The following is a 27,490-nucleotide window of genomic DNA, read 5'->3' on the forward strand; positions in this document are numbered from 1 at the left end:
CACTTTTAACATCAGGATTAAATTAGAAAGAATACCATTCATTAAAAAAATGTAGCTATTTATGTCCCTAGTTCTAGGAGCTGGGACTTTTACAGCAGTAAGGAAAAAACCCAATACTTGGAAATTAGGATAATCATGAGAGAGTTAACATTTTGTCTTAGAAAAGCCACAACTGTGTCTTTAGAAAACACAATTAAAATCCATGACCTCAGTAGAGAACCCCAGTCAGATGCATGTGCACTTCATAGCCACCACAAGTCTAAGGCATAGAGTTGCATAAAATTTGCTCTCCTGGGCATCTAATAAATACAGCACAAATGATGCAGGTTTTTTTTTTTTTCCCTACTCGCATGTTAAAAAAAAATGCTTAGGACAATCAAAGTTAAATTCTTTGGTGGTCATTTAGAAAAATGAACTATACATAGATCATTGATCAGTTGTCCTATACTGAGGTAATTTGAGGAGTGCCATAAGAAAGTTGTTACAAACAACATTTGCCCATTTTCCCTGCCTAAAAGCAGCTCCCATTTTTTTAATATACTCAGCGTAGACTTCTAGAGTGACGTGAAGAGATCCTGTTCCATAGCCTGTCCTAATGCATTGCACATAGCAAGGCTGAAAGTTGTAAAGAGATTGTATCCTACAATCAGGAAAGCAAAGACAGTTCTTCTATATATTATGTCCTTGAACTGATCTGGAAGATTAACTACATAGTCTACTGTAACATCAATATACTAGAACGCTGCCACACATTAAAATACAGTGAAGCTTATGGAGAACCAAAGAGAAAAGGAAATAAAACTCAAGAAGACTTGACAGATGTCATCTGAACATCATTAAAGGGGTGAATATCAAGTACATCAAAATTTACAAAAAAAACAAACACAAACTTCCCATTGTTTACCTAAGTTTCCATTTTTTGCATATGCTTTTCATACAACAGCATGAAAATCATATCATTTGGCAAAGGCATTTTGGTTTGTTTTTTTATGGAAAGCATAATAAAACACAGCTTTTTACTTTTGTTTGTTTACCAGAATAGTTATATCCACAGAGATCCCAGAACAGTGCCTGTTGAACCTATAGCGGCATAAATACAGTTGGATATAAATGAAGCCTGTTTTGCTCCTTCTGATTTTTTTTTCCCATAAAACAATGAGGAGACTAAATTTCACTTTCCAAGGAATGAGTCCTGCCTACTTGCCAAGGAACAACTCCAATCATATGAAGTGAAGGGCAAAACCAGGATGCAGTACTTGACATTGGCCCCTTTATACAGAGAAAATAAGCTTTGGTATAAAACAAATGAAACATTACTCTGCTGCCTATGAGGAAAACATACACAGATATTAAGATACTCTTCAACGTGCAACAAACATCAAAGCTACTCAATTAAGTAGAAGTCAAGTGTGCTCCTTGTGCTGAAATGACACATTGCTAGGAACAACAAGGAGACAGCGATTCTGTGCAAGTTTTCTGTCAGGTGGTGGAATGTCATCTCACCTCAAGCAGCTAAGTAGGATTTTTTTGGAAGATATCTGAAAGTTATTTTTCTACTAGATTAATACTTTTGTGAAAAATTAACCAGGAAATTCAATTACGAACCTATGTTTCATTTAAGTAAATTGTAAATAACCTTAGAAACTCTGATCTAGAGCAATTTCTAAACAAAGATTGTTTTCTTTTTTTTAAGCTGTTTACTCTCATGGATTACTGTCTTGCATGTGATTTATCTTAGCATGCATCATGTAAAACCTTGGAGTTTGGGTTTTCCTAATTTTTTTATGATCTACTGATGGAGGACTGCTGTCAAGAAACAAACTAATGCCTTTTTAAAGAAATGCATACAGATGCGTTTTTAAATTAACAGTTAATTAGTAATGAGTAAAAGCTTACCCCACAAAAATCAAATCAGCTGCTACATTTTACATCTCCTTATGTACGATAAATAAAATTAAATTTTCCTGTAAAAAATTTCATTAGTCTTTTAACCTGCTTTTTGAACAATACAATAAATAAAACCATTAGCCTTAAAGTTCAGATATGCTACAGATGTTTAAGACAATTGAATAACTATATTAAAATGCACCATGAGAAAATTCTTTATCATTTTCCATGCAGGAAGCCAATTGATATTTTTGTGAGGTACCAGTCTTTCAAAAATTCTCATAAGTTAGTAACCTGATAAACCTTCTGTACATGATATATTTAAAAATCTAACTGTACAGTATTTCAATCATATATAATCTGCTGAATATGGCACAAATGCTAAGTTTCCACACCCTTTGCCGTAGAACACATTTTAGGCATAACACAACACTGAAGAATAGAAAGTGCCTGAAACTGAAAAAAAAAAAAAAAATAAAGACACTCAAGTAGTAATAAATTAAATCTCATTCAAACTGATATAAAAGTTGTTCAAGTGTTTAAAGTATCAGATGTGTCATGCAACAGAACAACAGACAATTCAGGCAGGCACACCATGCATTAATAGTTTGCATTCATGGTATCACAAGGTATCTTTCCCTTTCTGTGTGGCCAGCAAGTGCTGGGTACCTGTGGCACTGCCAGGCACACGTGTTGAACCTTCAGAACCTCTTGGTCTCCTGCACAGGAGGTCTTAGGGAGCTGTGCTTCGGAAGGATAACTGGACGACTTCATGCTGTACAGTGGCATCTTGCTGCAGCATAAAGAGAGGCATACTGAGCTGCATGTAAGCAAAGCAATCATTTCTTGATTATATTTTCCAGTCAGTGCAGTTCACCACCAACCAATCGATTTACCAAACTGGGCTTATCCAAACTGGCCAATTTGCACATCAAGAAAATGTCTTCACAGAACATATCACCTTTTCCTTCTTTTTTTTTTTTTTTTTTCTTTTTTTTGGCACAAATCCTTTCATACTCTTGCAGCAAGTTCTTCACCATAGAAGAATTCAGAGATGCTAGCCTGTACAAACACCAGTGCTTCTTCTTCCATAGAGTAAACTACAAAGACAGCTAAGTGCCTGCAACAGCTCTGCTTCTCCAGCAACTTTCCCTCCTCCTTCTAAGGAAAGCACCAGCGCAATCACACTTCAGACAAAGGGGTGTTCTTGCCGAGCTCTTTAATTCCCTGGAGAATTCGCTTCATATGGCCCACTTTCGTTATCCCCAGGTCCTATAGAAATGTAAAAAAACAAGCAAACAGAAAAAAAAAAAAAAAAAGAGAGAGAAAAAGGAAAAGAAGGAAGTTTACTTACAAAACCTGAAAAAAACTCTCATTGGTTATGATGTATCTATGCAACAGATGTCTAGAAACGTGCTCACTGCAATCAACAGTAACCAGAAAGTGTTAGAAAGTGTTGCCTAACAAAAAAACTGCTTAGAGCATACAATGAATCCCTCTGTGTCTTACAGACTGAAAATTACTTACCTGCTCTACTGACAACACCAGGCACCCCAATATATATATAAAACATCTCTGGCTTGACTTCTAAATACAAAAACCCTTCACAATTTCTGGCAAAAAAAGAACAATCTCCCCCTCCTCTCTAATACAGCAATCAAATGCTTGGTAGGATGTAATGGATTAGAGCTTTGCCCAGCAATGTCACTTGATCTCAGGCCCTATGATGTCTGCTTTAATCAACAAACACATGTATGTATCCCCAGTTTCTTAAGGGAAAGTGGATGCAATGGCTACAGATATGTAGGACAACTTTCCTTTAGAGAGCAATAGAAAAGGTAAGCATTTGCTTTTCATTCCAAAATGGTTACATCTGCTAACATGGATCTTCCTGATTAGAGAGCTGGAAGAAAAATTCTCAAAGACATGACAGTCACATCCTAAAGGAAAATGTAAAAAGCACAAGAGTAGGTCTCCTTGTAGCCACCACTAAATCAATTCACTTCAGCTGAAACGTTTCTATTATTGGTTTCTAGAACCCATCTCGGTATGAGACGACAGGAATTTTTTGCAGCAAACTTCTTCCAGTATGAGTGACAGCTTTAGCAGCATCCTTTTTCAGTTTTGACTGGTCCAATGGTCAGAGAAGCAGAATGGGATGCCCAGCTGTGCTAATGATTCCCCACTACACTAATGAATTTTCAGCTCAGTTTGATGGAAATCTGCTTCCCTTATCTGTAAAACCCAGCTCTAAAGAAGTCTTTAAAATCCTTGTGTCAGTGATTTTGAGCAATTGGCAGAGTCAAACACTAGTTTAACTAGAATAAACCTTATATAAACAGAGAGTGATTAAATACATTGGGGGAAAAAAAAAAAACCAAACCAGAAAAGTTTCACTCTCTATTTTTCTGAAATAGAAATCCTTTCATTTTAATAGGAAAATTTTTCCATTTCAAAGACATTAAAAGGAAAGGAGTGTAATTAGGCAGCTTGAAAACATTAGTCTCATACAGAGTGGATAATGAAATCATATACATTTTTCTATATATACTCTACACAAAGGCTGTACCTACCTTCTTACAGCCACAAAAACCTCAGAAAATCTGTATTTTATATTACTTAAAATTAGTGTGCAATAATTTTGGAAGAAAGGAAAAAAGGGGTGGTAAGATGGGCACAAATTAATTACTTTACTGTAAAGGTGGCACAGTCAAGATTAAACAGATGGATTAATTTTCACAGAGTCAAGACTGAATCCTGGTTATATTACAGATGAAAAATATTTGGTTCTTTCTTCATATTAGAGATGAAAAATATTTGTTTGTTTCTTCAGCTGAAAATTATCAGCACTATAAATACGTGATCACCATTTAGAGCACTTTGGCACAAAGGTGTCAGCATTAAAGAGTTCAAGATATGTTCATAAAAGTCCCCAAATCAAGTGGTGTTCATAAATCTATCTGAGAAAAACTCCTAATTTTACACATCACATCAATTCATATTTTATTTTTGCTAATAGTCATCTCACTTATAAATGTGGTGCTAATTTTTAAGAGAATTAATGTAGGTAGTAATGAAATTAATCCCAAAATGACAGCAATAATTATAATTTCAAATTTGTGTAATATTTTCAACGTCAAAGAAATGAGTCAAAAATACACATGACTACTGAAATTAGTAGGAAAAACCCATAAGGATACTTTCCAAACCACAACAAGCCATACAAGTTAAAGGTTAAGAACTTACAAAATCTTCAGAACAAACATTTTGTCATGAGCAGAACTTCTATTGGATAAGCAACATACTGACATGCTGCTGGACTTCAAAGATCAGAGGAAAGAATCATATTATGAAATTCCCAGAAAACTCAGGCACTTTTTCCACCAGCCTTATAAAGCATCCTCGACAATGCCTATGTTTCAGAGGCAAGAGATTTTGGGTTTATTTCTGTTCCAGTTGAAGTTGCTGTAATGCATATCAGAACAGCAAGTCTCAAGAGCGTCATCACAAATTCTGGAGACCCCTTTGATAAATTCTGCTACACTTCCAGGGGAAATAAAAACCCAACCACCAACTCAGAATTTTTATGCTTGTGTAATAGTTTTTAATTTGGTGGAAACTAGAATTTATATATTCCTGACACTGCATGCTATCTAGTATTCTCAAGTTTACTGCTCATGCAGGAAAGTTTGCAGAAATTGTTTCACCTCAGACTAAAAGGATCTGTTACATCAGCATAGCATGCATCATTCAAAAAAACCAAGATCCCCAAATATCTCTGCATTTTTATGTATGCACGAGTTCCATCATCCTCTATGTAATCTGTTAATATCTAATTAACAAAAATTCAATTTGAGTAAAATATGGTTTTGAAGATAAGACTCTAGCCAGAGTCTGAAAGAAAAAGAAAATAGCCTTTCTTTTTCTCTAGCTATGGCCTTGAAACTACAGTATCACCTCCACTTCTGCTCTCCATTATCACTGCCATTCCCAGGCCATTTTTTGGGCCAAATGTACCACCAATGTAATTCTAGCAAACAATTTATATAAACACTCCTTAATATCAACATCTTCCAAATGACAAATCTACCCTACTTGCACTCCCAGTGTAAAAAGCCATCTGGCATGCATGAAGGCTAATAAATCTTACAAAACCTTTTCCATGCAAGAACTTTTCCAAAACATGCTGCTGTGAAACACAGGCAGGAAGTGCCACAGTCCTCAGCACAGATTTTAGCTTGACTGGCAATGCTCATCAAGGTAACATGTCATGGAAACCCTTCCTCCGAGGAAACAATATTGCTATGGAGCTCTAAGGAGACATCATCCTCTCATCCTACTAAATGTGTTGCAGTTCTGATTATGACTAAGTCGCATGCATAGGAACATGGTTATCAATGCTAAGAATGCCAGTATTTATTTCAGAATAATCAGAGGCTAGTTTTCAATGGGTTTGCTTGTAAAATAAGGTTTGAAAAAAGGTCACACCAAGCTTTCTTTCTACAGCACAATTCACAACTCCCTGCCCAGCCATTTCTCAAACAAAAGAAAATCATATGGGTATAAAATTCTAAGATTCCTTTACATAAAATCAGGCATAGGAGGCTGAAGAAAGGATATTACTGCAGGGACTGGGTGGAAGGAGGTATCTCGTTTCTCTTGGAGGTGTTCTCTATTTGCCAGTTACCACACAGAGCTAATTGAGAATAGGATCCAAAAGCTATGCAGAAATACAGTAAGAGGTGCCCAATTCTTCAGTTAATGTATCTATGTATTTCAGCAATGGATGCAAAGGAAGAGAGTTTCATCAAATCCTTTTCCGTACTGATCTTTATCTCTACTCTTGACCACAAAAAGATAGGTGGGCCCAGAACCTTCAATTAAAACAGGTAACAGTGTTTCTTGTTGCACACGTGAGAAGTAACAGACGTGAATCTATTGTACAGGATTTAGGAGCTTGTGAGCCAATGGAGATCCCATTCAGTTTGTCAGCAAGCACAAGCCTTGCAGTGGAGGAGAGGCTGTAGACAGATAATAGCTTGCAAGAGCACTGAAGACTCATCTGCACCACCTCGAAAGCCAAAGGGAGGAAAGATTCACAGGGCAGCTTGTGACGTATTGCTGATTTCCATAGTACCACATTACACATCTTGACAGCAAGTCAGGCCACTGGCCGAAAACTGCAGGCTGTCTGAGCCATCCTTAATTGGCTCCCTGAAGAGATCATGCCCCATATGTAGCCAACACTGCTAAACTGTGCTATTTTAATCAGTGTTGTTACATAGAGTGAAAGACATGCTTAGCCAAAAACCTGGCTTAGCTTTTAAACAGCACGTATCTGGAAGCCCTCAGCATCTGCTAAGGAGCACATGGGGCGATTCTGGAGCAAGATTTTGGTCAGCGCAGGACACACTCTTGGCAACTTGTGTAGAGCAACTCCTTATCCCATGTGTCTCTCTCTAGGCAGCACTAGATAGAGGGGGCAGTAGGCTCTGTAGGCCCTCTAAGAGAAGCTTTTAGATATTATCATGACATAGACCTTTGGGATGGGGTTTTATTTACCCTGAATCGAATCAGCATGTGTCTTAGCAACAGGGAAGACAGGTCAATGATTACCCTGCTGCAGATATTTTACTTGTTTGAATTGCCAGTCTTCTTGGCAAGCAGTCAAATTGGTCCCTATGAGAAACAAGGCATGACCAGAAGCCATGTCTAGTTTAGCACTGCTCTTACCCACCACTATTTATTGGAACAAGCTGGACTTGCAAATATATGCTGGACATGCAAACACATGCATGGTGTGATGCTGAGTTTCCCAGTTGATTTTTAAGTTTGTTCATAAGTCACTTATACAGAACAGTGACTTGCAAAATCCATCACTAGACAATTGTGGTGGAGTGCTTGGAGAGTTTTCTGTTTCTAAATTTTTACAGCAAGGAACTGTCCTGAAATTGTCCGTGCGTGTCAGGAACTATCCTGAAAGAAAGGAATTTAACTTCCATGGAAAGATTAGGTGATCTAATACCAAAGGGTAAAATAATACACAACAGCCAAACAGATTATCTCAAACACAGCTATCTTCTGCAGCTGCCTTCTACTGCAACAGTCACACAGCGCAAGCACTACCTTATAATGCCAGGATTTCATATTCTACAAGAAACTGTACATAAAGTAGCACATTTGCATGAAAACATTGTCTCTATCTGCAGACTCCTGCACTGTGGCTAGAGCAATGACACACACACTAAATGTAAATGTTGGCAATTCGTACAATATCCTATTTCCTCTCTTATGTGCTAAAAGCAGTTGCAAAGCACATTACCAAGAACTCATTACTACTGAGTTCCCGGAAAAAGTAATGTAATGAATCCCCAAAGATATAGCCTCTATTACATATAACGGATGCACTTAAGTCATTTTTGAAAAGGACCAGCAAGCTCAAATAACAGCCTCAGACTGTTGGGTAACATTTCTCCCAGCAAAACTTATCAATCTGACCTCAGAGGAAGAAAGTTCTACGATTTCGGAGTAAAAAAAAAAAAGGTGCTCTTCTTTAAAACTATATTGAAAAAATCAGGCAGAGGTCAGTCAGGGATGAGAGAATCTATTTTGACACACAAACACCAACACCATGTAAGTCCAGTGTTGCAATTTATTGAGCTGTTTATCTCTCTCACACCAGCTATATCCAATATATATATAGACATGTATATACAATAAATCATCTGGAGCAGATCAGCCCTTGCAGTAGATAGACTGAAAATTATTATCACCACCTTCCACTGATCCATACTGATCATGTTTAATGGAAACAGTGAACTCTTGAAGATAATATTACACTGATGCCCCTAAGATATCAAATGTCCTTCTCCAATGCCTTTTGACATAAACTGCAATGCTATCATTCTACATAGAGTGCAAAAAAAAAAAAAAGGAAATTTTGGATAACACAGATATTCTTGGCTGTGAGTTCAAGTCAGCACTTCAGAAAGTCAGGCCCAAAGACAGCGCGTATTAGTTTATTGCATATTTGCACAGTGTAAGCGAAGCTACAAGCAATGACAAGTGCAAGGAAAGAAGAAAAGTTGGTGTTGTTTTGTCAAAGAAAATGGTCAATAGCAGAAAAGTAGCACAAAGGAAATACCTTAAGATCTCGCCTTTCCAGATGTAAAAGCTCAGAGCCTCGGATGTCATGGCTGATGAAGATTTCTTTGTACTCTCCCAAACTGAGCAGATCCAGCCAAGCAGCAACTTCATCTGTGCCCCATTTTTGAACTACCAAAGTTAAGAGCAAAACCCCCTTAATTTCTACATGCTCAAATGCATCACAAGCAAAGGTTAGGCCAAAGAGAGTGGAAAACAGAGTAGAATTGCCGTGCTAGCAAAGGGAAAGGTTAGAGGTGTCATTTCCACAAAAACTTACAGTTTCCTTTTCACATGCAGGTTAGAGGTTAGCAGTTAACATGAGAAAGTATCTAAACAAAGTTGGGGTTCTTTGCTTTGCAGCCATGCTTTCAGCTTTACTCCAGTTTCTTCAGTAAAGCCTTTTTTAAAACCTCATGTCCCAACAAATTCACATTAAACCAGCTTAGGATCAGTGACGCAAAATCTAATGATGTTCTGCTTTATGCCATTAATTTATTAGAAGCCATCCAGGGAAAGGAGAAGTCTTCAAAAAATAATTAACATGTAAAATTAAAACAGCAACCATACCTCAAATACAGCAATGGCAGCAAGCAAGTCCAGTTTTAATTAACAGATTCTAGTATTCTTAATTAATAAAAGTACTCTTTAAGCTACTGTGTTACACAGGCCATTAAGAAGCTCTCTATAAAACATTGATCTCTAAGGTTAGTTGCCCACATTAGTCCTATTAAGACCACATTTATTAAAAAATTAGTTATGCTACTTATTGCTATAATTTTGCAACTTCATTCAATGCTCATCACTTTATAACGAAGTGAAACCTTAAGTTTAATCTGAAAACTAAAGTTTGAGCAACAACTGCAAGACTTTGCAGATTATGATCAATTCATTAAAAAGATAAAGACATAGAAACTATTTTAGGACCATCTGATCCTGGACATAATCTTAAGGAAGTAAATTCATGGATAAGAGTGGGAAGAGAGGAGAGTGGAGTTTGTTCAACTTCTAATTATAAAATCAATATTGACTATCATGGTTTTTTGTTTGATCTGTGTCATTTGCTGAACTTACAACCTATTTGAAATTTAAGAATATCTGGTTAATTAAAACGGTGTGTTAAAGGCTATTGCACACCTTCTGGAACTGACCTGAAAAGCCTGAACTGGAGCTTCATAAGGTGTTCACTCATAGCTTGTATGGCTATGAGTTAATCAAATGGAATCACCAGCAAAGACACAGGTCCTGTTGCATGATAAAACTACTTAAGTGTTTTCACGGTACTTCTCTGGTTCACTTGGAAGTATTTGAGTCCTACCGAATGCTTTCTAAATGCACTGAGAGAAATCTTTATCCTAATGAAGATGTCCAGTAGCTCAGACTTCTGAGACTTCTCAGACTTCACTCTGACTTTAATGTTAGGTAGAACACATAATGTTGCCTCTTACCAAGAAACCCCCATAAAATCACATATTCCACAAATTCTACTATTTTTCTTGTAATTTCAAAACACATACCAGGCTGAGAGCTGGTCTTATGCTTCTGAACTTTTTCTTTTTTAAACTTTGGCACTATACGAAACACTGTACTTCTGTTGTTTCTTTTAGCATAATCCAGAGGGGGATCCTGCATGAAATAATGGGCATGGTTACCTTTAATTAACAGAAAACAACAGTTAAATTACATGGTTGTAATGATAATTCATAGTTAATCTCAAAAACTAAGATCCAATTTTACCTCTGTAAAGCATAATGTCAGGATTTAACTCTATGTGTGTTTCATTTATTAAATAACTAATCAAAACCTTTACATTCACAAATGGGAACAAAACACAAAAAAAAAGCCCTAAGCTTAGAAGCTTGTTCACAGCAGACAGAATGATCTAGCATCACTACTGCAATTGCTTCTCTGGATAATGAAACATTCTAACTTATTCTTTCCTGTCAAAAGAAAATTAGTTCACTTAAAATCAGGAATAACTCATCAAACTTACCTCATCATCATTTGGTTGAAAAACATAATAAAGCCAAGGAATCTCAGCAAGTTTTCTCAACTCTACTTCCACACTGTGCAAAGCATCAGACAACAGTTCTTCATGGGGAGCTTCTAACTGCTATTTATAAACAGGCCAGAAAAATAGTATTTTTAGTTTCATTGAGATTTAACGTTTAATCTAGATATATTGTTACCACGCACAAAGAGATGACTACAGTGAAAACAAATAATCTTCCAAAATTACTTTTCTTGGGAGATGCATCAGACCACCTTGACACTATATTTTCCATGGTCCCAACCACAAAGGGATGACTGAGACAGCTGAGATTTTTAGACCGCAGGCACTGTCATCATTCCCTGCATTCCTTACTCTTTATAGAGCAAGAGTTATCTGGTAACACCACTACCTAGGACACACTAGAAAGGGAAACTACCAGCACAAGGGAGAGAAAACTTGATCAGAAGAGCAAGCATCTGGAAAATCTTTTTATGGAAAGTGGTGTAAAAAAATTGAGTAGATGGTAGTAAGCCAGAGTTATTCTTTTTGGAAATGTTTTCAGATAGTAGACTGCTCTCTCATGGTCAAGTAAGAGGAAATGGATCTTGCTGAAAATGCTTCATGCCCAAAGGTATTCCAGTACCGATACATGACTTGCACTGTCCCTTCTAAATAGGTGAGACATGGAGCAATAGACATTGCTGCTGCTGAGGGTGGAAAGAACTCCCTGACAGGAGACAAAAACGTCTAGGACATCAATGAAGACCAAAGAGTGAAAGAAAGTGGTGGCCGTGTAAAAACCTTGGGACTTGCTGGCCTATGGCAATTTGTCTCTAGCAACACTTTGAGAACACCATGGAGGTACCTGTTTCCTTTAAAATTCCAGCTATTGTGTGAGTGAACCTGTGTGGAAGAGGTAAGGCAGGCAGCTGGCCCCTAGAAAAGTTGTTTTGAGCTGACCCCTGGAAAAGCTGTTTTTTGCTGAAACACCATTTTGAGGTAAAGAATTGAATCCTAGAACAAATTGCTTGGAATCAATAATAAAGCCATCTGAGCATCTATTTCTCCCTTTAAAGTAAAAGAAGTCCCAAAACAGTGCAGAATATCCTTTTGAAAGGATATAATTACATTATCTCCTAGTGAATGCATTTTTTAAATGGAGTTCTAAGAGAATCTTTGATCTATAGTGCCAGAAAAAGATTTTTGACATTGCCGGGGTTTGGTGATAAATTGCAAGTCCTCATTAATTTATCCTACCTAACAAAAACTTCTTTCCTTTGCTTCAGTAGTTTGCATAGTTGCTGTCTTTCAAAAGAGAGAACACAATTCGTAAGAGCTTGGTGTCTAGTACAGTAGTACTGAAAATATAAGCTCTTTTGGCTATCGTGTTATTTTCTCTTCTAAAGATCATAGAATTCAGTGTCCATAAAGAGACTTTGATGTTTCTTTTGTCTTACCATTTTTTTTTCAAAACAACGAGTTCAGTTAATCTGGAGCACAGTAGAAGACCCATTTGTCTATGAAGAAGTTACAGCTTTTCTTGTGTTTTCATTTTTGAGAAATTATTCAAGTAATTTATTTTTCTATAAATGAATGAAGCAAAGAATTCTGTCTTTCTCAACAAATACTTATCTAACTGCTTGATGCACAAAGGAAAACATTTTTCTTGGGGACAAAAAACCCACTCATGTGATGGTTCTCCTGAAATAAAATAATAGTGCAATTCTGGTATAGGAAGAATCAGCAATTTACTCTACATTCTCCTCCTATAACATCTTGGAAAATATTCTTCTCTCCAAGACAAAAATAAACACTATGAATGAAATAGTGAAAGTTTTCTCAATTCCTTCCCAATTAAATTTTTTAATATGAAAATATTTTACTTCAAGTGAGCTCAGATAATTTCTTTCAGTTGAAATGAAAAATCCTTAATTAAGGGAATTAATTATCCTTTAATGCATTTGAAATCTGTGTTCTGCTCCAGACTGGAAATGATTTTTAAAAATCAAAAATGCAAGCAGTGCCTTTGAAACTATCAAGAAAAAAACATAGTATTTTTATTTTTTTCCAAACTTTATTCCAGCCATAACCATCTGGGAGATTCCACAAATCAGCTTCATTGTTCCATCTTGAGCAGCTTGGTCTCATAGAAGGCATCCCTGCCCACAGCAAGGGAGTTGGAAGTGGACGATCTTTAAGATCCTTTAAACCATTCTGTGATCCTAAGAAGCACCTTAGCAAGTGTCCTAGTTTAGTTGCTGACTGGGGTTAAACCATGACATCAAGTAGCATATGCAATAAAGACACCAGTGTACTGCTGTCAGGAGCTTTGATCACAGAATAGAAGGGTGAGAGAGAATATCAGAATATCATAGAAAGAATATCTGTCTTTGGAGAACAGGTTATGAGGGGAGCAGCTGATGCATCAAGCAACACCTTACACTTCATCATTTTAACAGAATGAGGGACCAATTTACATGCAACTCCAGCGCTTATAAAATACATGGCAATAAGGTTAACCAGGGTACCTTGTTACTGTAGCTGTGAAAAACTATTCTAAACAAGTGTGATGTCAAATGAGTGTAATGTACATCTCTGGAATAGTATCTCAGTATCTTGCAAACAGTCTTTTTATTAAAAAATGGGCTTGTTGTAGACTCATGAGGACATTTGCACAGACCATAATGAGAAGCAGAAGTAAAACATGTAAAAATTCAGAAATGGAAAAATGAATCAAATTAAACTTTGATGTCTGAACAAGGGACCAGTTCAACAACAGTGAGATCACAACTGGCTGTAGAAAAGGTAATGTTTCAAGGGGAAGGTTTCCATAATAACATTATTTCCAGCCTGCCTTGATAAATTTCACCACTCCTAGTATGACATCTCCAACTTAAACGTTTTCTCCTAATTTCTCTTCCTAAACTATTTTAAATTTTTTTAGAAGTTCTTTCTTTTAATTCCCCATTAAATCTCAAATACGGGGACTTAGTAATAGCAATTTGAAAAAAACAGCAGATATTTTTCCTGTTTCTTGGATCAAAATATCTAATGAATAACTTTCCCTTTGAAAACATTCTGAAATAAAATATATGAACCTAATTTTTGACTATTTCTAGAACTTAAACCATATGGTCTTTAGACCATATTCACTTCTGGTTACTCTAAAATAGACGCATATTATTTACCACTTGTGTAAAAAGGTATGTGAACCTGCATCAGTAATTTTATACGCTAACTCAGATAAATTAAAATATTCCTATAAAAATCCATTTTTAATTACAACATTTAAATAAATAGTAAGTTAGTAATAAATCTGCTTTTGAACCTTAGAAAATGTAACTGTTCCTCATGAGTATGTTCTTAATGTAAAACTGGACTAGCATAGAAAACCTGACATCTTTCTCCTCTTCACAATGTCACATACAGAAATTTTCCAGTTATTACCAGTTAAAGACTATAAAATAACTTCTGACAGGTATTAGAACAAAGGTGATATTTGCTTGCCCAGACTAGATCTGTGGAAGTTGAATGCATGAGCCTAAACAGCTCTCACCCCAGGTTCTCCTTAAACTCTAAAGATGGTCACATAATAGTACACCCTGTAAGTTCTCTTAAATGCTTTATCTCCAGAAGATGATTTATCTTTTAATAATATAAGCCTCCAAGACAGCTGAGTGTGAATGAATCTCAAAAGGAACACTTGCTTCTCTCCACTGACTATTAAAAAGAAGAGTCCAAGCAATGACCTAGCTACCCGAAGTGAGACAAGAGGGATGCCAGCCTAGGACAAGAATGTGTAACCCATTCTAATCCAACCACAAATGCAGTGCAATATCCTCCTATCGATCTTACAGAGCTTCTTGCAGCATGTCATAAATTGTGCACCGATTTTAAAAAGTCAACAAAGAAAAAATCACAGATAATCTGAAGGAAGGAATAAACCCATGTGTCTTATGATCTTACCAAAGGAACTCTTCCTACTAGCAGAGATTCTGTTTCATTATGCAAGGCCTTCACATTGACAGCTATCTCCATGGCAGTGTTTCTGGTAAGGCTCTGGGGAGTAAGAAGTATAAACATTATTTGAAGTGATGCAAGTCAAACTAAGTACTTTGGGCTTGCAGAACAGATCTTAAGTGCCTTCTCCTAGGAGGAATACGTCAATTTATCTCTAAACTGACAAATTCTTCAGCACTAGAATAGAAACCAAAAATATAGCCTCTATTTACTATCCTTTGCTCAATTTCATTTAGTATGACCATAACACAATCCTGAATATCATCAAATGACTAGCCACCTGTGAGACAAATCCGTGAGTTTTATCTACGACAAAGGCCAGCAGAGAAGTTGTGAGTCTCATTTAAAAATGACTGCTGATCTCAATTTTTCACCTTATCCTTAGCAGAAGTAAGCTACTAGCCATACTTTAAGAAGTAAAGGGCAACTGATATATTTATCATGTGTAAATTTAGTTTAGATATAGATAGCTTCTACTCAATTATCTTTTCCGGATCCAATTCCTGAAAACACCTAGATTGTCTAGAGGGAAGAGAGGAACCAGGAAATGCATTTCCTCTCAGCCCATTTGCATTCTCTGCATAACACTTCAATAGGAATTAAGCACGAAAATTTCTCTGAAAGCATCCACAGAACCTGACCTTTATGTAGTAACAGAACTAGTTCAAACTTTGTCATGCCTCCACTCTCTGTTTGGGGACATGCCTACGCAGTTGTGTGCAGCCCAAAGTGAGCTTACTTTGCCTTCTGCTGTTTGCACCACCTCACTTGAATAAAGTGAGGATGCACCCCACTGCTGCATCCCTTCTGGAGGAGCACCACTGGCTCTGGACAACCACTGCCGACAAACTGAATTCTTGACTGCTTCCAAAAGGCAACAGTCATACCCTTACTATACCCCTAATCCAAACTCTGTCTCTCATTTGACTATTCACTCCCCCCTGCAACCACACCCAGAAGGTCTGTGTGTCATTAATGCCCCTTTCCAATGTCCAATGTTCGCATAAGAGTGTCAGCTGGGGAGGACACTGATGAACACAGAAAGAAACTTCATCTTCTGCCTTCTCATCCAACTTATTTTAATATGGGGATGGGGAGTACAATACAGCCACTGTGCTACGAGTTTGTGCACACAGATATTATAGCTTATTTACTTATACATAAATCTCTGTTCTTCCTTTACCTCAGGAAACCTTGGGTTGGCTTTATTTAATGCATGTGAACATGCATTAACAGCATGAGCAAGCTCCTGCTCCAAGAGGCCATGTATTTTTGCTGCTTCACAGATCCTACAAAAGTATTAAAAAATGAAAATATTTCTTAATTTCTTTAAAGAGTAATTCTTAAGAACAGAACATTATCAGATGAGAAAATATAAAAATATGTTTCACAAAACATTTTAAAATATAGTCCTTTATAACAAAAATTGAAATGCAAGTATCTCTTCAAACAATACAGCACCTCATATAATCCATCAAAAATATCCATCACACAGATTATTTATGCTACTACAAAACACTGAGACACATTTATATGTCTTAGAATACTAATGCTATGCAAAAAATGCACCAAAAAACATTTGCCTATTAATTCAAATAACTATAGAGGAAAACTCTAGCACATTAAAATAACTTACTTGCAATTATCTTAAAAAACATTACAACTATTTCATAAGGCATATTCTTCAGATGTGAGATTAAGATTGGTTGCAATCATTTCAGATTATGGGAGGTCCCGCTGTAATTACAACCTCTGGACCATATCTAGAACAGTAAAGTTTTTAAGCTGTCTAGGCTAAACTTCTCTTTGAGTAATTGATACACTAAGTTATTCTTCTATGTCTGCTTAAGTCACCAGTGCAGTATAAAAATAGGTAGTTTTTCAATTCCTTTCTTATATTACCAGTGATTTTGATGCTAAAGATAATTTATTATGATGATGAACTGAATACCAGCTTTACAAACTGTTCTGATTTTTTTTTTAATTTCTTTTAAAAAATTAGGGGTTTTTTCCTTTGAAAATGGAAGTGTCTTCTTTATTAAACTACTTGCTAATTTTCAGGAGCTACTTTCGTCCTGAGATGCAAGGCTGTGGGATCAGTTTTATACCATCAGCTCACTATCATCTCAAACCAGATAAATGACTGAAGTGCCCATCCTGCAGACTTCTAAAGTTGACTTCTAAAGGTGTCTTTTTTTAATAAATATATTTTTTGCTTTTGCATAAAATGAGAGGGTTCAATCTCTGTAAAGAAGCTTTCCAGTTTTCCATTTCCAGTGCCACTTCAGAACGTTGGTTTTCACAAGAAAAAAATCCAACACAAGCACACACAAATAAAATTAAAGAAATATATAAGAAAAGAACATATAATGAAGTTGAGCCTTAAAAATAAATTTTAAAATTGGAATAAAATAACTGATATAGTGGCAACAAAACTTTCATCAAAATCCAGAAAAATATACACTTTTAAGCCTGTGCATTAACTTAATAATTTTACTGTACCTGGTAATAAGTTCTTCTGCAGCTTGTGAGCACAGGTGGATCTGTGCAACTTCTTCTTCTGTAGCCAACTCAACAGCTTGCTGAGGGTACAAGGGAGATCGAATGACAGGTTTACAGGAATCATACTTCTGTTTGTCTTCCCAAGACTTCAGGGTGTTTTCAAAGGCCTAATCAAAATGAATTATTCATTCAGTTCACAGCACTTGGAGTATTCTTACTCATTAAAACATTGTATTTTACATTTTATTTATATTCAAATTATATAATATTTTAGTTAAAATTAATTTAACAAATAACTGATTTAATTTTATATAAATAATAATATCTGTATAAATGGTAATTTTACATTTAATTTCTTAAAACTTAGTATAGAGAATAAGTCACTTCTGAAAGTTCTTTCTTTGTCTTCTCCCCATTACCCTCAAAATGTGTCATCCAAAACAATAAGAACACAAAGACAGTGATAATGGTTGGACTCAATGATCTTAGAGGTCTTTTCCAACCTAAATGATTCTAGGATTCTGTGATTTCTCCAATGCAAGCACATTTTGTGCAGATAGCTAGACTGAAATCTGAAATGAATACTGGATTCACACATAGAAAATAGGGGGGGAAAGTAACAAATTTAGTAAAATAGAGTTTGAATTCCATTAATTTCAACCTAAATTCAAGATCCAGTTAGTGGATGGAGAACTAAGGGGCAGTTACACCCTTCACACAATAATCCTAGACAAGTGTGAACTCTCCAGTGGCTTTGTCACTACGTTCTGCCTGTGTCTCTTCTGTCTGAGACTGGGCCATGGGACAGAGGGAGGATTAGAAGGACAGAGAGAGACAGGAGATAAATGTGCAGAAAGGTATTCTGGTGAAAGGACATTATAGAACTTTTGTATTTATGCAACTGTGCTAAAACTTTCAGGCAGGAAGGAAGGAAGGAAGCAATGTCGACTATTCTTACTATGTAGTAATAGGAATACAGGAATAGCACTAATAAAACCAATAAAAGTTAACAAAGTTTTGCCACTTTTACACAAAACAATAATTCTCTATTCATCTTATAGAAATTATATAACTGTAAGTACTTGTATGAGTTATATAAATAGTTATAAAATATTTTTGTAAGCACTGTTTTGTTAACCGAAGCAAATTATTACAGACACCAATGTTAGCAGTGGCATCTCTTTTTGCAACGTACTCTGTCTCGTGTGAGCATCTGAGCTCTGTTTTTATGAACGATCTTAATAACTCCCGGGGGCTGGATCCATGCCTCTCCATCGACTTGCACTGGAACCCCTTCATCACCAAGTATGGTGATCTTTACTGACCGACACTAGAAAAGAACAGATGTTATTTTACAGAGCAGTGAATACTAATGAAACTGACAGGCCACCTGAAACATGTTGATTACTGGGAGCTGTGGCTTCCCTCCAGAACTGTCTCAAGAACGAAGAACTTTTATACTTCATTCATCATTGAAGACAATTTGTTACCCATTAAAAACAAAACAATGTCAGTGCTTTATTAATGCACAACGTGGTGGTCATCCAGACCACCACTACTTGCCAGCATCGCAAACTGCTGCTAACCACGTTGTGTGCTTGCAAATAAGAAACAGACCTGAGCTATCCTGTGGTGCTGCAGTTTGATGACTCTTGAGACTGCCATCTGCATGCTGCCAAATACTGCAACAACTTCTAAGATTTTATCATCGAACGATGGAGCCCCAAATATCTGCAAAGAAATTCTGATGGTAAATCCAGTGCTTAGATTGCATGCTCAATGAAACACAGATTCGTTTACAGATTCATTTTCAACATTTAACTGCTCTAACTTATTTGCTGCAAAATAACTATATTGTGTCTAAAGTCATAGGAGTAAGATACCATAGACAAATATTATTGTAAAATAGCAACGCTAATAGCATTTCAAATATCTGAACGCCGAGTCATACCCTCATATAGGAAGGATGACATGTTTCAGCATACAGATTAAGAAACATTTTTCAAGGCAAGATGAAAGGCCAGTTCAAATCTTTGCTTGGTTAATGTACTTAATATCTAAAAGGTTCTTGAAAGTAAGAAAAGCAATGATGTCTTTTTACTCTGAGAAGTGCTTATCTGTTTATATTTTGAATTTTCTGGAAACCAGCATCTGAGTCCACACTCTGCTTTGTTTAACACAGCTTTGACACTGAAGGATCTTGGTACTGCTGTACGTAATTATCCACTGTAAATACTAAAAGTGTTTCTGTATGGAACAAATGTCCTCCTATCCAGCAAATGTGCTGAATTTCCACAAGCTCATACAAAGCACAGGAAGTCTCGCCACCTGGTGTCCTGCTGGGGAATTCAGCCACAGGACAAGTCTTCGGCTGGAGTTCAGCTGGGTCTGGCAGGTGATACCACACTAAGGTCACTTGAAGCTTTGCCATTTTATCTTGATATGCAATAGGGAGCAATGAGGGAGAAAAAACAGTAGGAGAAATCACTCCAGTAAGGTTTCAGTGGGTAGAGAGATCACCTCTCTGAGCAGTACTTGGACTATCTCAGTTGACAAGTTGGGCAAGAGAGTAAGCTGCATCAGAGACACCTGAGACTAGACTGGAGAAAATCCCTTAAAGAAGCTCAAAGTTAGGTCCTGCCTCCAGACAGAAGATTTCCTGTAGGTGAAGAATAAGATCCAGCACTGTGTAATCCAGACAGTGTCTGCAGCAATAGCTCAGAGAGGGAGAGGATGGGGAACAAAGGTAGGGGATTTTGGTCCCTGCTGCCCACCGAGCCAGTGGGAGCCTTTATCCCAGTGCAGTGAGCTTTGGTCAGGAGGCTGAGGAGGGCATCTCAGGGAAAGGGCTGCACAGCATAGTTGCCATAGTTTGTGCCACATCCAGGTGGCACATCCCATCAGAGCATTCCAGGATTGCACAGATAGATTGGATCTTGAGTAGATAAGTGTCAAAGAATTAAAGTTTTACTGGCTCTAGAGTGTTTTCAAGCAAAAAGTTTCTCCATCTGAATTTTTTTGTGGTTTCCATGGAATTTTTCACATGAGTATGTGAACATCTTGACAAGAGCAAAGATGGTGATTCTGTTATTCCAAGGTAAAAAGTGTGAAGAGTTCTTGATCCAGCAACTGACACCTACAGGGTTAGTTCTTGCATGGGTTAAGAAAAAGCAATTGTAGAATTTCATTTATTTTGTGTTTCCATTTTAGCAAAAGGACAGAAAAACCACAACCCAGTCTTCTGTTGTGTCTCTCCACCAGTAACATCTCTACTGAAAACCAACCTTTTTTTTTTTTTTTTAAAAAAAAAAGGCAACCCAATCATTACGGATCAACACTGACTCCTTTCCTGTTGCAGATAATTTTCCAGCTAGTCTTCTGGACACCAAAAAACATGTGTTAACAAGCTCTGCTCAAGTCAGTCAGGGTGCAGCTGCCCTGCTTGGCTCACTCCTGTGTTTCAGTAATAGTCGTAGCTGTCAAGGCAGCATCTTTCATTTGTCCAGAGAAAAAGTAGCAATTCAGACCACCACCAGGACCACCTCTTGATGATCAATTATTCAAGATTCCATTAAAGCAGTGAATTATGCTCCTAACTCTGTCCAGAACAAACATGTCACTCTGCTGGCACATATGCTCACCAAAAGACTAATATTATTAGTAAAACTGCTTTGGGATACACACATTTGCTGTATATCAGTAAGAAAGATAGGACAGTTCTCTCTCACTGAGAAAGTCCGGGGAGAAAAATAAACTCCTGAGCAGGGGCTGAGCAGGTGTTAAAGCAGCTTTCAAGTTACGAACAGGAACATGGAGTATATAAAAACTTGAGGTATCCATCACCAAATATAAACAGAACTACCACCCTCTAAAATATACCAAAAATAAGAAAAGGACATTGAAATGTGTTTAGATTTCTTTTTTTTTACTTTTATACGTGTGTGTATATATACATACATATACAAAGCATATATACATATATGCAAATATATGTATTATATAAGATATAAAATGCAATAATAATAGATACTAGGTATTTATATACTATATTATAAATATAATTGTGTATATGATGATATGTAACTATATATATATGTATTTTTAATATATATATGCACAGAAAAAAGGGAAGGATAACATCTAACAAGAAACCCAAAATATTTTGGCAAAAAAATGCTGGATTGTCTACATTAAAATCACAAGCCAGTTTGCAACTATGGTTTTAGGTGATTCAGACCTCACACACTCTAATCCACAACATGCAGAATTAGGATAATCTGCTAGTAATTGTAGTTGTTGCACTGTACATAAAGTGAATAGCAGCAGTTACACTGCTCCAAGTTGTAAGACATTCAGGTATCCATGTAGTGTAATGTTTCTTAGGACATGTTAGGAAGAAAGGGAAAAAGGTACCTTTTAGACGGTCATTGAAAATAAACTTAGAAAACCATTTACTACCCCCACTAGATTATCAGTCACTGAAAGCATCAGTTCCCATTTTCTGAATCACCATCCCTTAAAGCAAAGCTGTTTAAAGAACAGGAGGAAAATTCAGGTATAAACTGTGAGTGATTATCCTGTCTATCTTGCTTACTGTTAGGATACAGCAAACAGAGGAATCTGTGCTTTAAGAAACCTTATTTACAAGAGTCTGTAAAACAACAAAGAGAGAAATTATTTGTGTGTCTGTCTATAAAATCAGTTTCTAAAAATACTCATAGAGCTATTAAAAAACCTAAAATCATAATGAGCATTTTGCTGGAATGGACAGTGAAAAATCATGGGATATATTTTCAATTAAAAAAAAAATCAACAAGACAATACAGTTTAAACTGAAACAACCTCCCCAAATAAGAGCTGTTATCCAAACTATATGCTACTACTATTAAAATCAATTGAGAAGAGGAGGTCATGATATTTATTGCTGCCCAGCAGGTTACTTCTTCTTTACTGTTACTTACATCATCTTCTTTGGTTCCACCCCAGAAATTAGTCCCACCAGCATAGCTGGGAATGTTTAGCACAGCTATGCCCTGCAGGCTTGGAAGAGGGATGTACTGTCCATCACACTGTAATGAATAAAAGCTCATTCAGTTTATAAATAATATGATAAAAGTAATCAACCATTTTTAACACATGAAGCTTCAACAGAGCTGGCAGGGGAGGACAGAGTCATTAATAGGTCTGACACAAGACTATTCCCTCCAGGCAGTGAAGTACCTCTAATAAAAACCTCTTCTCCCTAGTCTTAGCATTGATTTTTGCAGAGCTGAAAACCATGTAGATCTATATGATGTAGTACCTACAGCCATGGTGTTCCATGACTCTTTAAAGAACCATTTTCACATTCTTTATAATGAAATTCCTCATGCACTTTGACCATGGTTTGTTTACCAAGGATTAAAAATCTTTTGGCAGTGAAAAAACTAATCTCCCTGAGTTCACACAAGTAAGATCATCATGAACATTACAAAAAGATTCATTTACCCATTCAGTAACTAGTCTTGCATCCTATATCAGCATTCACAAAATTGCAACAGACTTGTTATTTACACAAATCCATCAAGCTCAGGGTGGTGTGTGTGTGTCAAAAATACCCAAGAATATTTCTGGCATAGTCACAAATGTTAATTGTCAGTGTTAGCATGTATTGTTGACTTTCTGTAAAAGTAACTTCACCCTCCTCCCAAAAGTGCAAAGACAAATGTAGGACTGACCCCGCAGTTGTTACCCTGGCTGAGGCTGGGAGTTGTTGATTTTGCAGGTAAGAAGTCTCTCCTATATCCAGCTGTTCAGTCCTTTCTTACTGCTTTATCTCCCAAAACCCATAAGCAACGCCGAGTCCTACTCAACACGATCGTGGCATGACACAGGCCAATCTCATATTATTTGCAGCCAAGAGTAAATTTACAGACGTCAGTGAAATCACTCCTGACTTAGAGCAGTACAACTCTCTTTAGAGGTGAGCACAATGATCTCAAGCCACTCCACAGGGACTCAAAAGCAAAGTCCTGCAGCAGTGCCACAGGCATGGATTTGAAATAAGTTGGAAATAAGAGGCTGTAAATGCTGGACTCAGGTGTCACTTTGTGGACCACAAAGTTAGAGGTCAAGTTGCCTTTAAGGAAGATTGCTGTATTACTGAACACTGCCAGTCCCACAGAAAGATTTTTAAATTATATAAATGAAATAGAAATTTTCAGGAAATAAGGACAAATCTGTAGCAACTTTATCAGGAGGAGAACGATATGCAAAATTATTTCCAGAATGTGTTTAGTGCTCTCTTTTTATGATATAATCTCAGTAACAAGACAGAATTTAACATTTTAATCAAGATGTGATGGTATCCAAAATATAGTGTGATATTAATAGGTGCTGCACCGCCATTTGTGTTATAGTGGAGGTCTGCCTCCAGCTCCTGAATAAGGCTGATATTTTGCAAGACAACACTAAAAATGAAATTTCTACTTGTTGGCTTAATTCCAGAAATATTAAAAAATAATTATGGAAAAGTCAGCAGTGAATGTATTATCGAATCTTATTTGAATCAGATTCAAAAGATCCTTAAATTAGAATTCTATCTGAAGCATACATAACATTCTTTCATTATATTTGCTATCTACTGCATAATTCCTTGATAATTACTCAATCCTTAGCTAACAGCAATCTGCTGCTACCGGACAAAATCCTCCTAAATCTCAGAGGAGTGAGAAAGAGTTCCAGTAACCTAAAATTATTCTTTCAACTTTAAAATTTACCCTCATATAAATATCAAGAACTTCCATATGAAGTACTTAGCATGAAGTAAAAAGAGAAATTTTATACGTTCTCTGTCAAAATCCAGCTTAGATACTCTTTGGGTGAAAATAACAGTACCCATCCTGTAGTCTTTTTCTGCATTTTGTAATTATCTCCTTTAAGTTCCAAGTATCATGAGGAAGATTTAGCTTTTATGTTAGAGCCTAAAAGACAAAAAATAGCTAGCTATGTTTAGACATGGCATTTGCTGTTGCTGTGATAATATCTTGCTTCTTTTGCATGACTACTAGGGAAAGTCTCTACTTGTGTAGTTGGGCTTCTTGTGATACAATTCAGAATCTCCTCTCTTTTGTCAGGAATTTTTGATTATTTGTGTGCTCTCCCTATATGTGTAATCAAAATTTCAGATGTATTAAAATGAACCTGAAGAATTAAGACTCCTTGTCTCTTTCCTTCTGTTTATTTTATGGTCATTTCTGTTGTTGCCCTTAAAACCTGGTCTTCCTTTTGAAGTAATGAACATTAGGAAATATATCCTACCTAAGCAATTTTTCGTTTTTTTTTAACCTGGTAATAACAAGATACATTATATTGGGTATTTTGTGATCTTTAAGTACTGACATTTTACTCAAACACTGTACTTGGAGAACGAACTTTTACACAGCACACCTTTATACTGTGCCTTTGAGGTCAGCTTGAGTTGATACAAGAATTCTAAAAGGTTTTAAAAAGAAGCCCAAATTCTTCACTGCACACTGTGGAAGCAAAAATACTTATTCTGTGCATAAATAAAATTTACCTCAAGTTGAACTTTTTGTTCTAAGTTCTTATAAGTTCTCTGCAGTAGCTCTTTCGTGCCAAGAACTCCATACCACATCATGTTTTTTGTTCGACTTCTGTAAGTAGGCAAAACAAGATTCACATACTGAAATATACACATTATTGCACCTTGGATTTGTAGGAAGAGAAATATTTAAGACATTCATATAAAGAGATAAGGAAAAGAAATGAATGGAAACATTTTGGCTCTGTTACTGACAATTATTTTACCTGCATTTTTCAGGGTGCTCTTCTCGCTTGTTATTAAATTCTAGTGAAATTTTTGCGTCTAACCCAATTCCAAAGTAGTTGTTCATGACACACTTTTCTGAATATCCCTCCCTGTTAAAGGAAAAGAGATAATTAGGTGTACATTTGTACAGAACCAGGACACACAGCCACCTGTGACCAAGACTGTTGTTGGTCTCAGAACACAGTATCAACCAAGAGATTTTAAGAGATCTTTCCTCTGAATCTCCCTGAGGAAACCCACCAGTAGTTGAAGAGACAGGTTGTATGACAGCTCTTTCACAACTGCAAGTTGCTGCCGCAGGGCAAAGGAAAAACTGTACTGTACCCCCATCCAGCACTATCTCAACTATACCCAAAACAGCAGTGCAATTCCATGAGAGCTTCCCCAGGCCCAGCTCTTGAGACAGCAACAGCACACCATGCTGAGCACCCAGGCTACAGTTAGGCTTGCTGGTGCTAGATGTTTGGCTGATGCTGCTGGCACTGCAGAGCTTTGTTTTAAGGGAGCCACAGCCCAAAACCCAGGTACCACCCCTAAGTCTCTGCCAATGCTACACCCACTTCTGAGAAGCAGAGACAGCTTAGGACACAAAATTTCCACCTCACTGCTCCAGTCCTTAGGGGATCACTCTTCTTTCTCCACTACGAAGTGCCCAGACCTGCTTCAACATCTTGCTGGCGGCTGAGCTTGCTTTCAGACCGGCGGTTTGGGCAGAAAAACCCAGCTCTGAAAGACTACTGTCCTCCTCCTCCCAGTGAGCAAGGGGTAAGTGAGCAAATGTCTCCTATAATTTCTGCTGCTGCAAAAACAATTTTGCACTACTCATAACTAAATGGCATAATCCAACTTGTTTTCAGACATTGAGGTCTACTGCCAAATGATAGCAAACAAGAACTACATAATTAAAAAAAAAAAGATTGTAAAAATGTAAAAAAGAAAGCCCTTAAGAAAAGCAAAGTAAAGCAAAACAGTACATTTGGGAAAAAAAAATATTTCTTACAGGGAATCTGGATCCGGGTCAATAAACGGCGTAGCACCAAATGGATCGATGTTTGCTAGCAACATTTTGCTAATAATTGAACTTCCTGCAATGGAAGCAGCTAGACCAGCCCTCAAACCTGATTAAAAAACAAAACAAAACAAAACAAACCAGAAAGAAAATAATAAAAAACCAATTTGTATTTGATAAACAGACAAACATATAAGCCACATACTGTGAAACAAAATTCATGAAATCTGTACAGGGAATGATTGTGATTCGATCTCAGTTTTTATCTGTGTTGGTTATCTTTTCAGGTCTTTGGCTCCCTTAAGGAGAAAGGCAACTGTGCTGTGGTGCAGTGGCTGACTCTTCATGTACTACCATTGAAAAAGAAAAAAACAAAGAAAATTTAAGATTTCAGGCTAACACTCACTGGCTGGTATAGTAACCAAATGGGTGACCTAACATCCAAAAAGAGTATTAGAGCTTTTTATTTAGTTTAATGTTCTCCATGATTTTTCTTTGGTCCTATCCTTTGGAAATATTCCTAAGGAATATCTTTACCATTTTTACCACTGGTAGAGCCATAGCTTAACTTAGCTTAATTTGTGGAAAGATCACAGACTTGACACATCTACTTTGACTAATATCAATGTCATTCTACAAAATACCATACAATGCACGTAAACAAAGAAAAGCTTTCTAAAAGCTTTGTCTTAAATTTGCCTGAAGAAAAAATGTAAGCTCAGTTCCATTATGTTTTAACTATACTAATAAAGTTAACAGAAAGCCAACTGTATCCTGGACTGCATCAAAAGAAGTGTGGCTAGCAGGTCAAAGGAGGAGATTCTGCCTCTTTACTCCACTCTCTTGCTACCCTGCCTGGAGTGGTGTGTCCAGCTCTGGGACCCCCAACATAAGAAGGACATGAACCTGTTGGAGTAAGTCAGAGATTGGACAAAAGGAAGAAAATTTTTATGATGATGGTGGTGAGACAAAGGAACAGGCTGCCCAGACAAACTGTGAATGCCCCATCACTGCAAGTGTTCAAGGTCAAGTTGAATGGGGTTTTGAGCAACCTGATCTAGTGAAAGATGTCACTGCCCATGACAGAGAGCTGGACTAGATGATC

At 36.8% G+C, this 27,490-nt stretch overlaps 1 protein-coding gene across 4 annotated transcripts in view; it reads right to left on the bottom strand.

Moving 5' to 3' along the window:
- Nucleotides 1-2,078: 2,078 nt before the first annotated feature.
- The window catches only part of DGKH (diacylglycerol kinase eta), a 157,976-nt gene continuing 132,564 nt past the window's right edge, over nt 2,079-27,490 (bottom strand). For 3 of the 4 annotated variants that reach the window (XM_027888915.1, XM_027888917.1, XM_027888918.1), the window contains 13 exons: nt 26,377-26,494; nt 25,355-25,465; nt 25,104-25,200; nt 22,507-22,614; nt 19,163-19,276; nt 18,741-18,875; nt 17,546-17,712; nt 16,227-16,332; nt 14,990-15,082; nt 11,024-11,143; nt 10,548-10,656; nt 9,032-9,162; nt 2,079-3,159 (listed from right to left, as the gene is read on the bottom strand). In XM_027888915.1, the coding sequence (XP_027744716.1) occupies nt 3,070-3,159; nt 9,032-9,162; nt 10,548-10,656; nt 11,024-11,143; nt 14,990-15,082; nt 16,227-16,332; nt 17,546-17,712; nt 18,741-18,875; nt 19,163-19,276; nt 22,507-22,614; nt 25,104-25,200; nt 25,355-25,465; nt 26,377-26,494 (1,499 nt within the window). In that variant the 3' untranslated portion in view covers nt 2,079-3,069. The remainder of the gene's footprint in view (nt 3,160-9,031; nt 9,163-10,547; nt 10,657-11,023; nt 11,144-14,989; nt 15,083-16,226; nt 16,333-17,545; nt 17,713-18,740; nt 18,876-19,162; nt 19,277-22,506; nt 22,615-25,103; nt 25,201-25,354; nt 25,466-26,376; nt 26,495-27,490) is intronic. The other variant, XM_027888916.1, reaches the window with a different exon arrangement.

Source organism: Empidonax traillii, unplaced genomic scaffold, assembly GCF_003031625.1.
Source record: "Empidonax traillii isolate 1590-97213 ecotype Southwest subspecies unplaced genomic scaffold, ASM303162v1 scaffold247:size2371522, whole genome shotgun sequence".
NCBI classification, from domain to species: domain Eukaryota; kingdom Metazoa; phylum Chordata; class Aves; order Passeriformes; family Tyrannidae; genus Empidonax; species Empidonax traillii.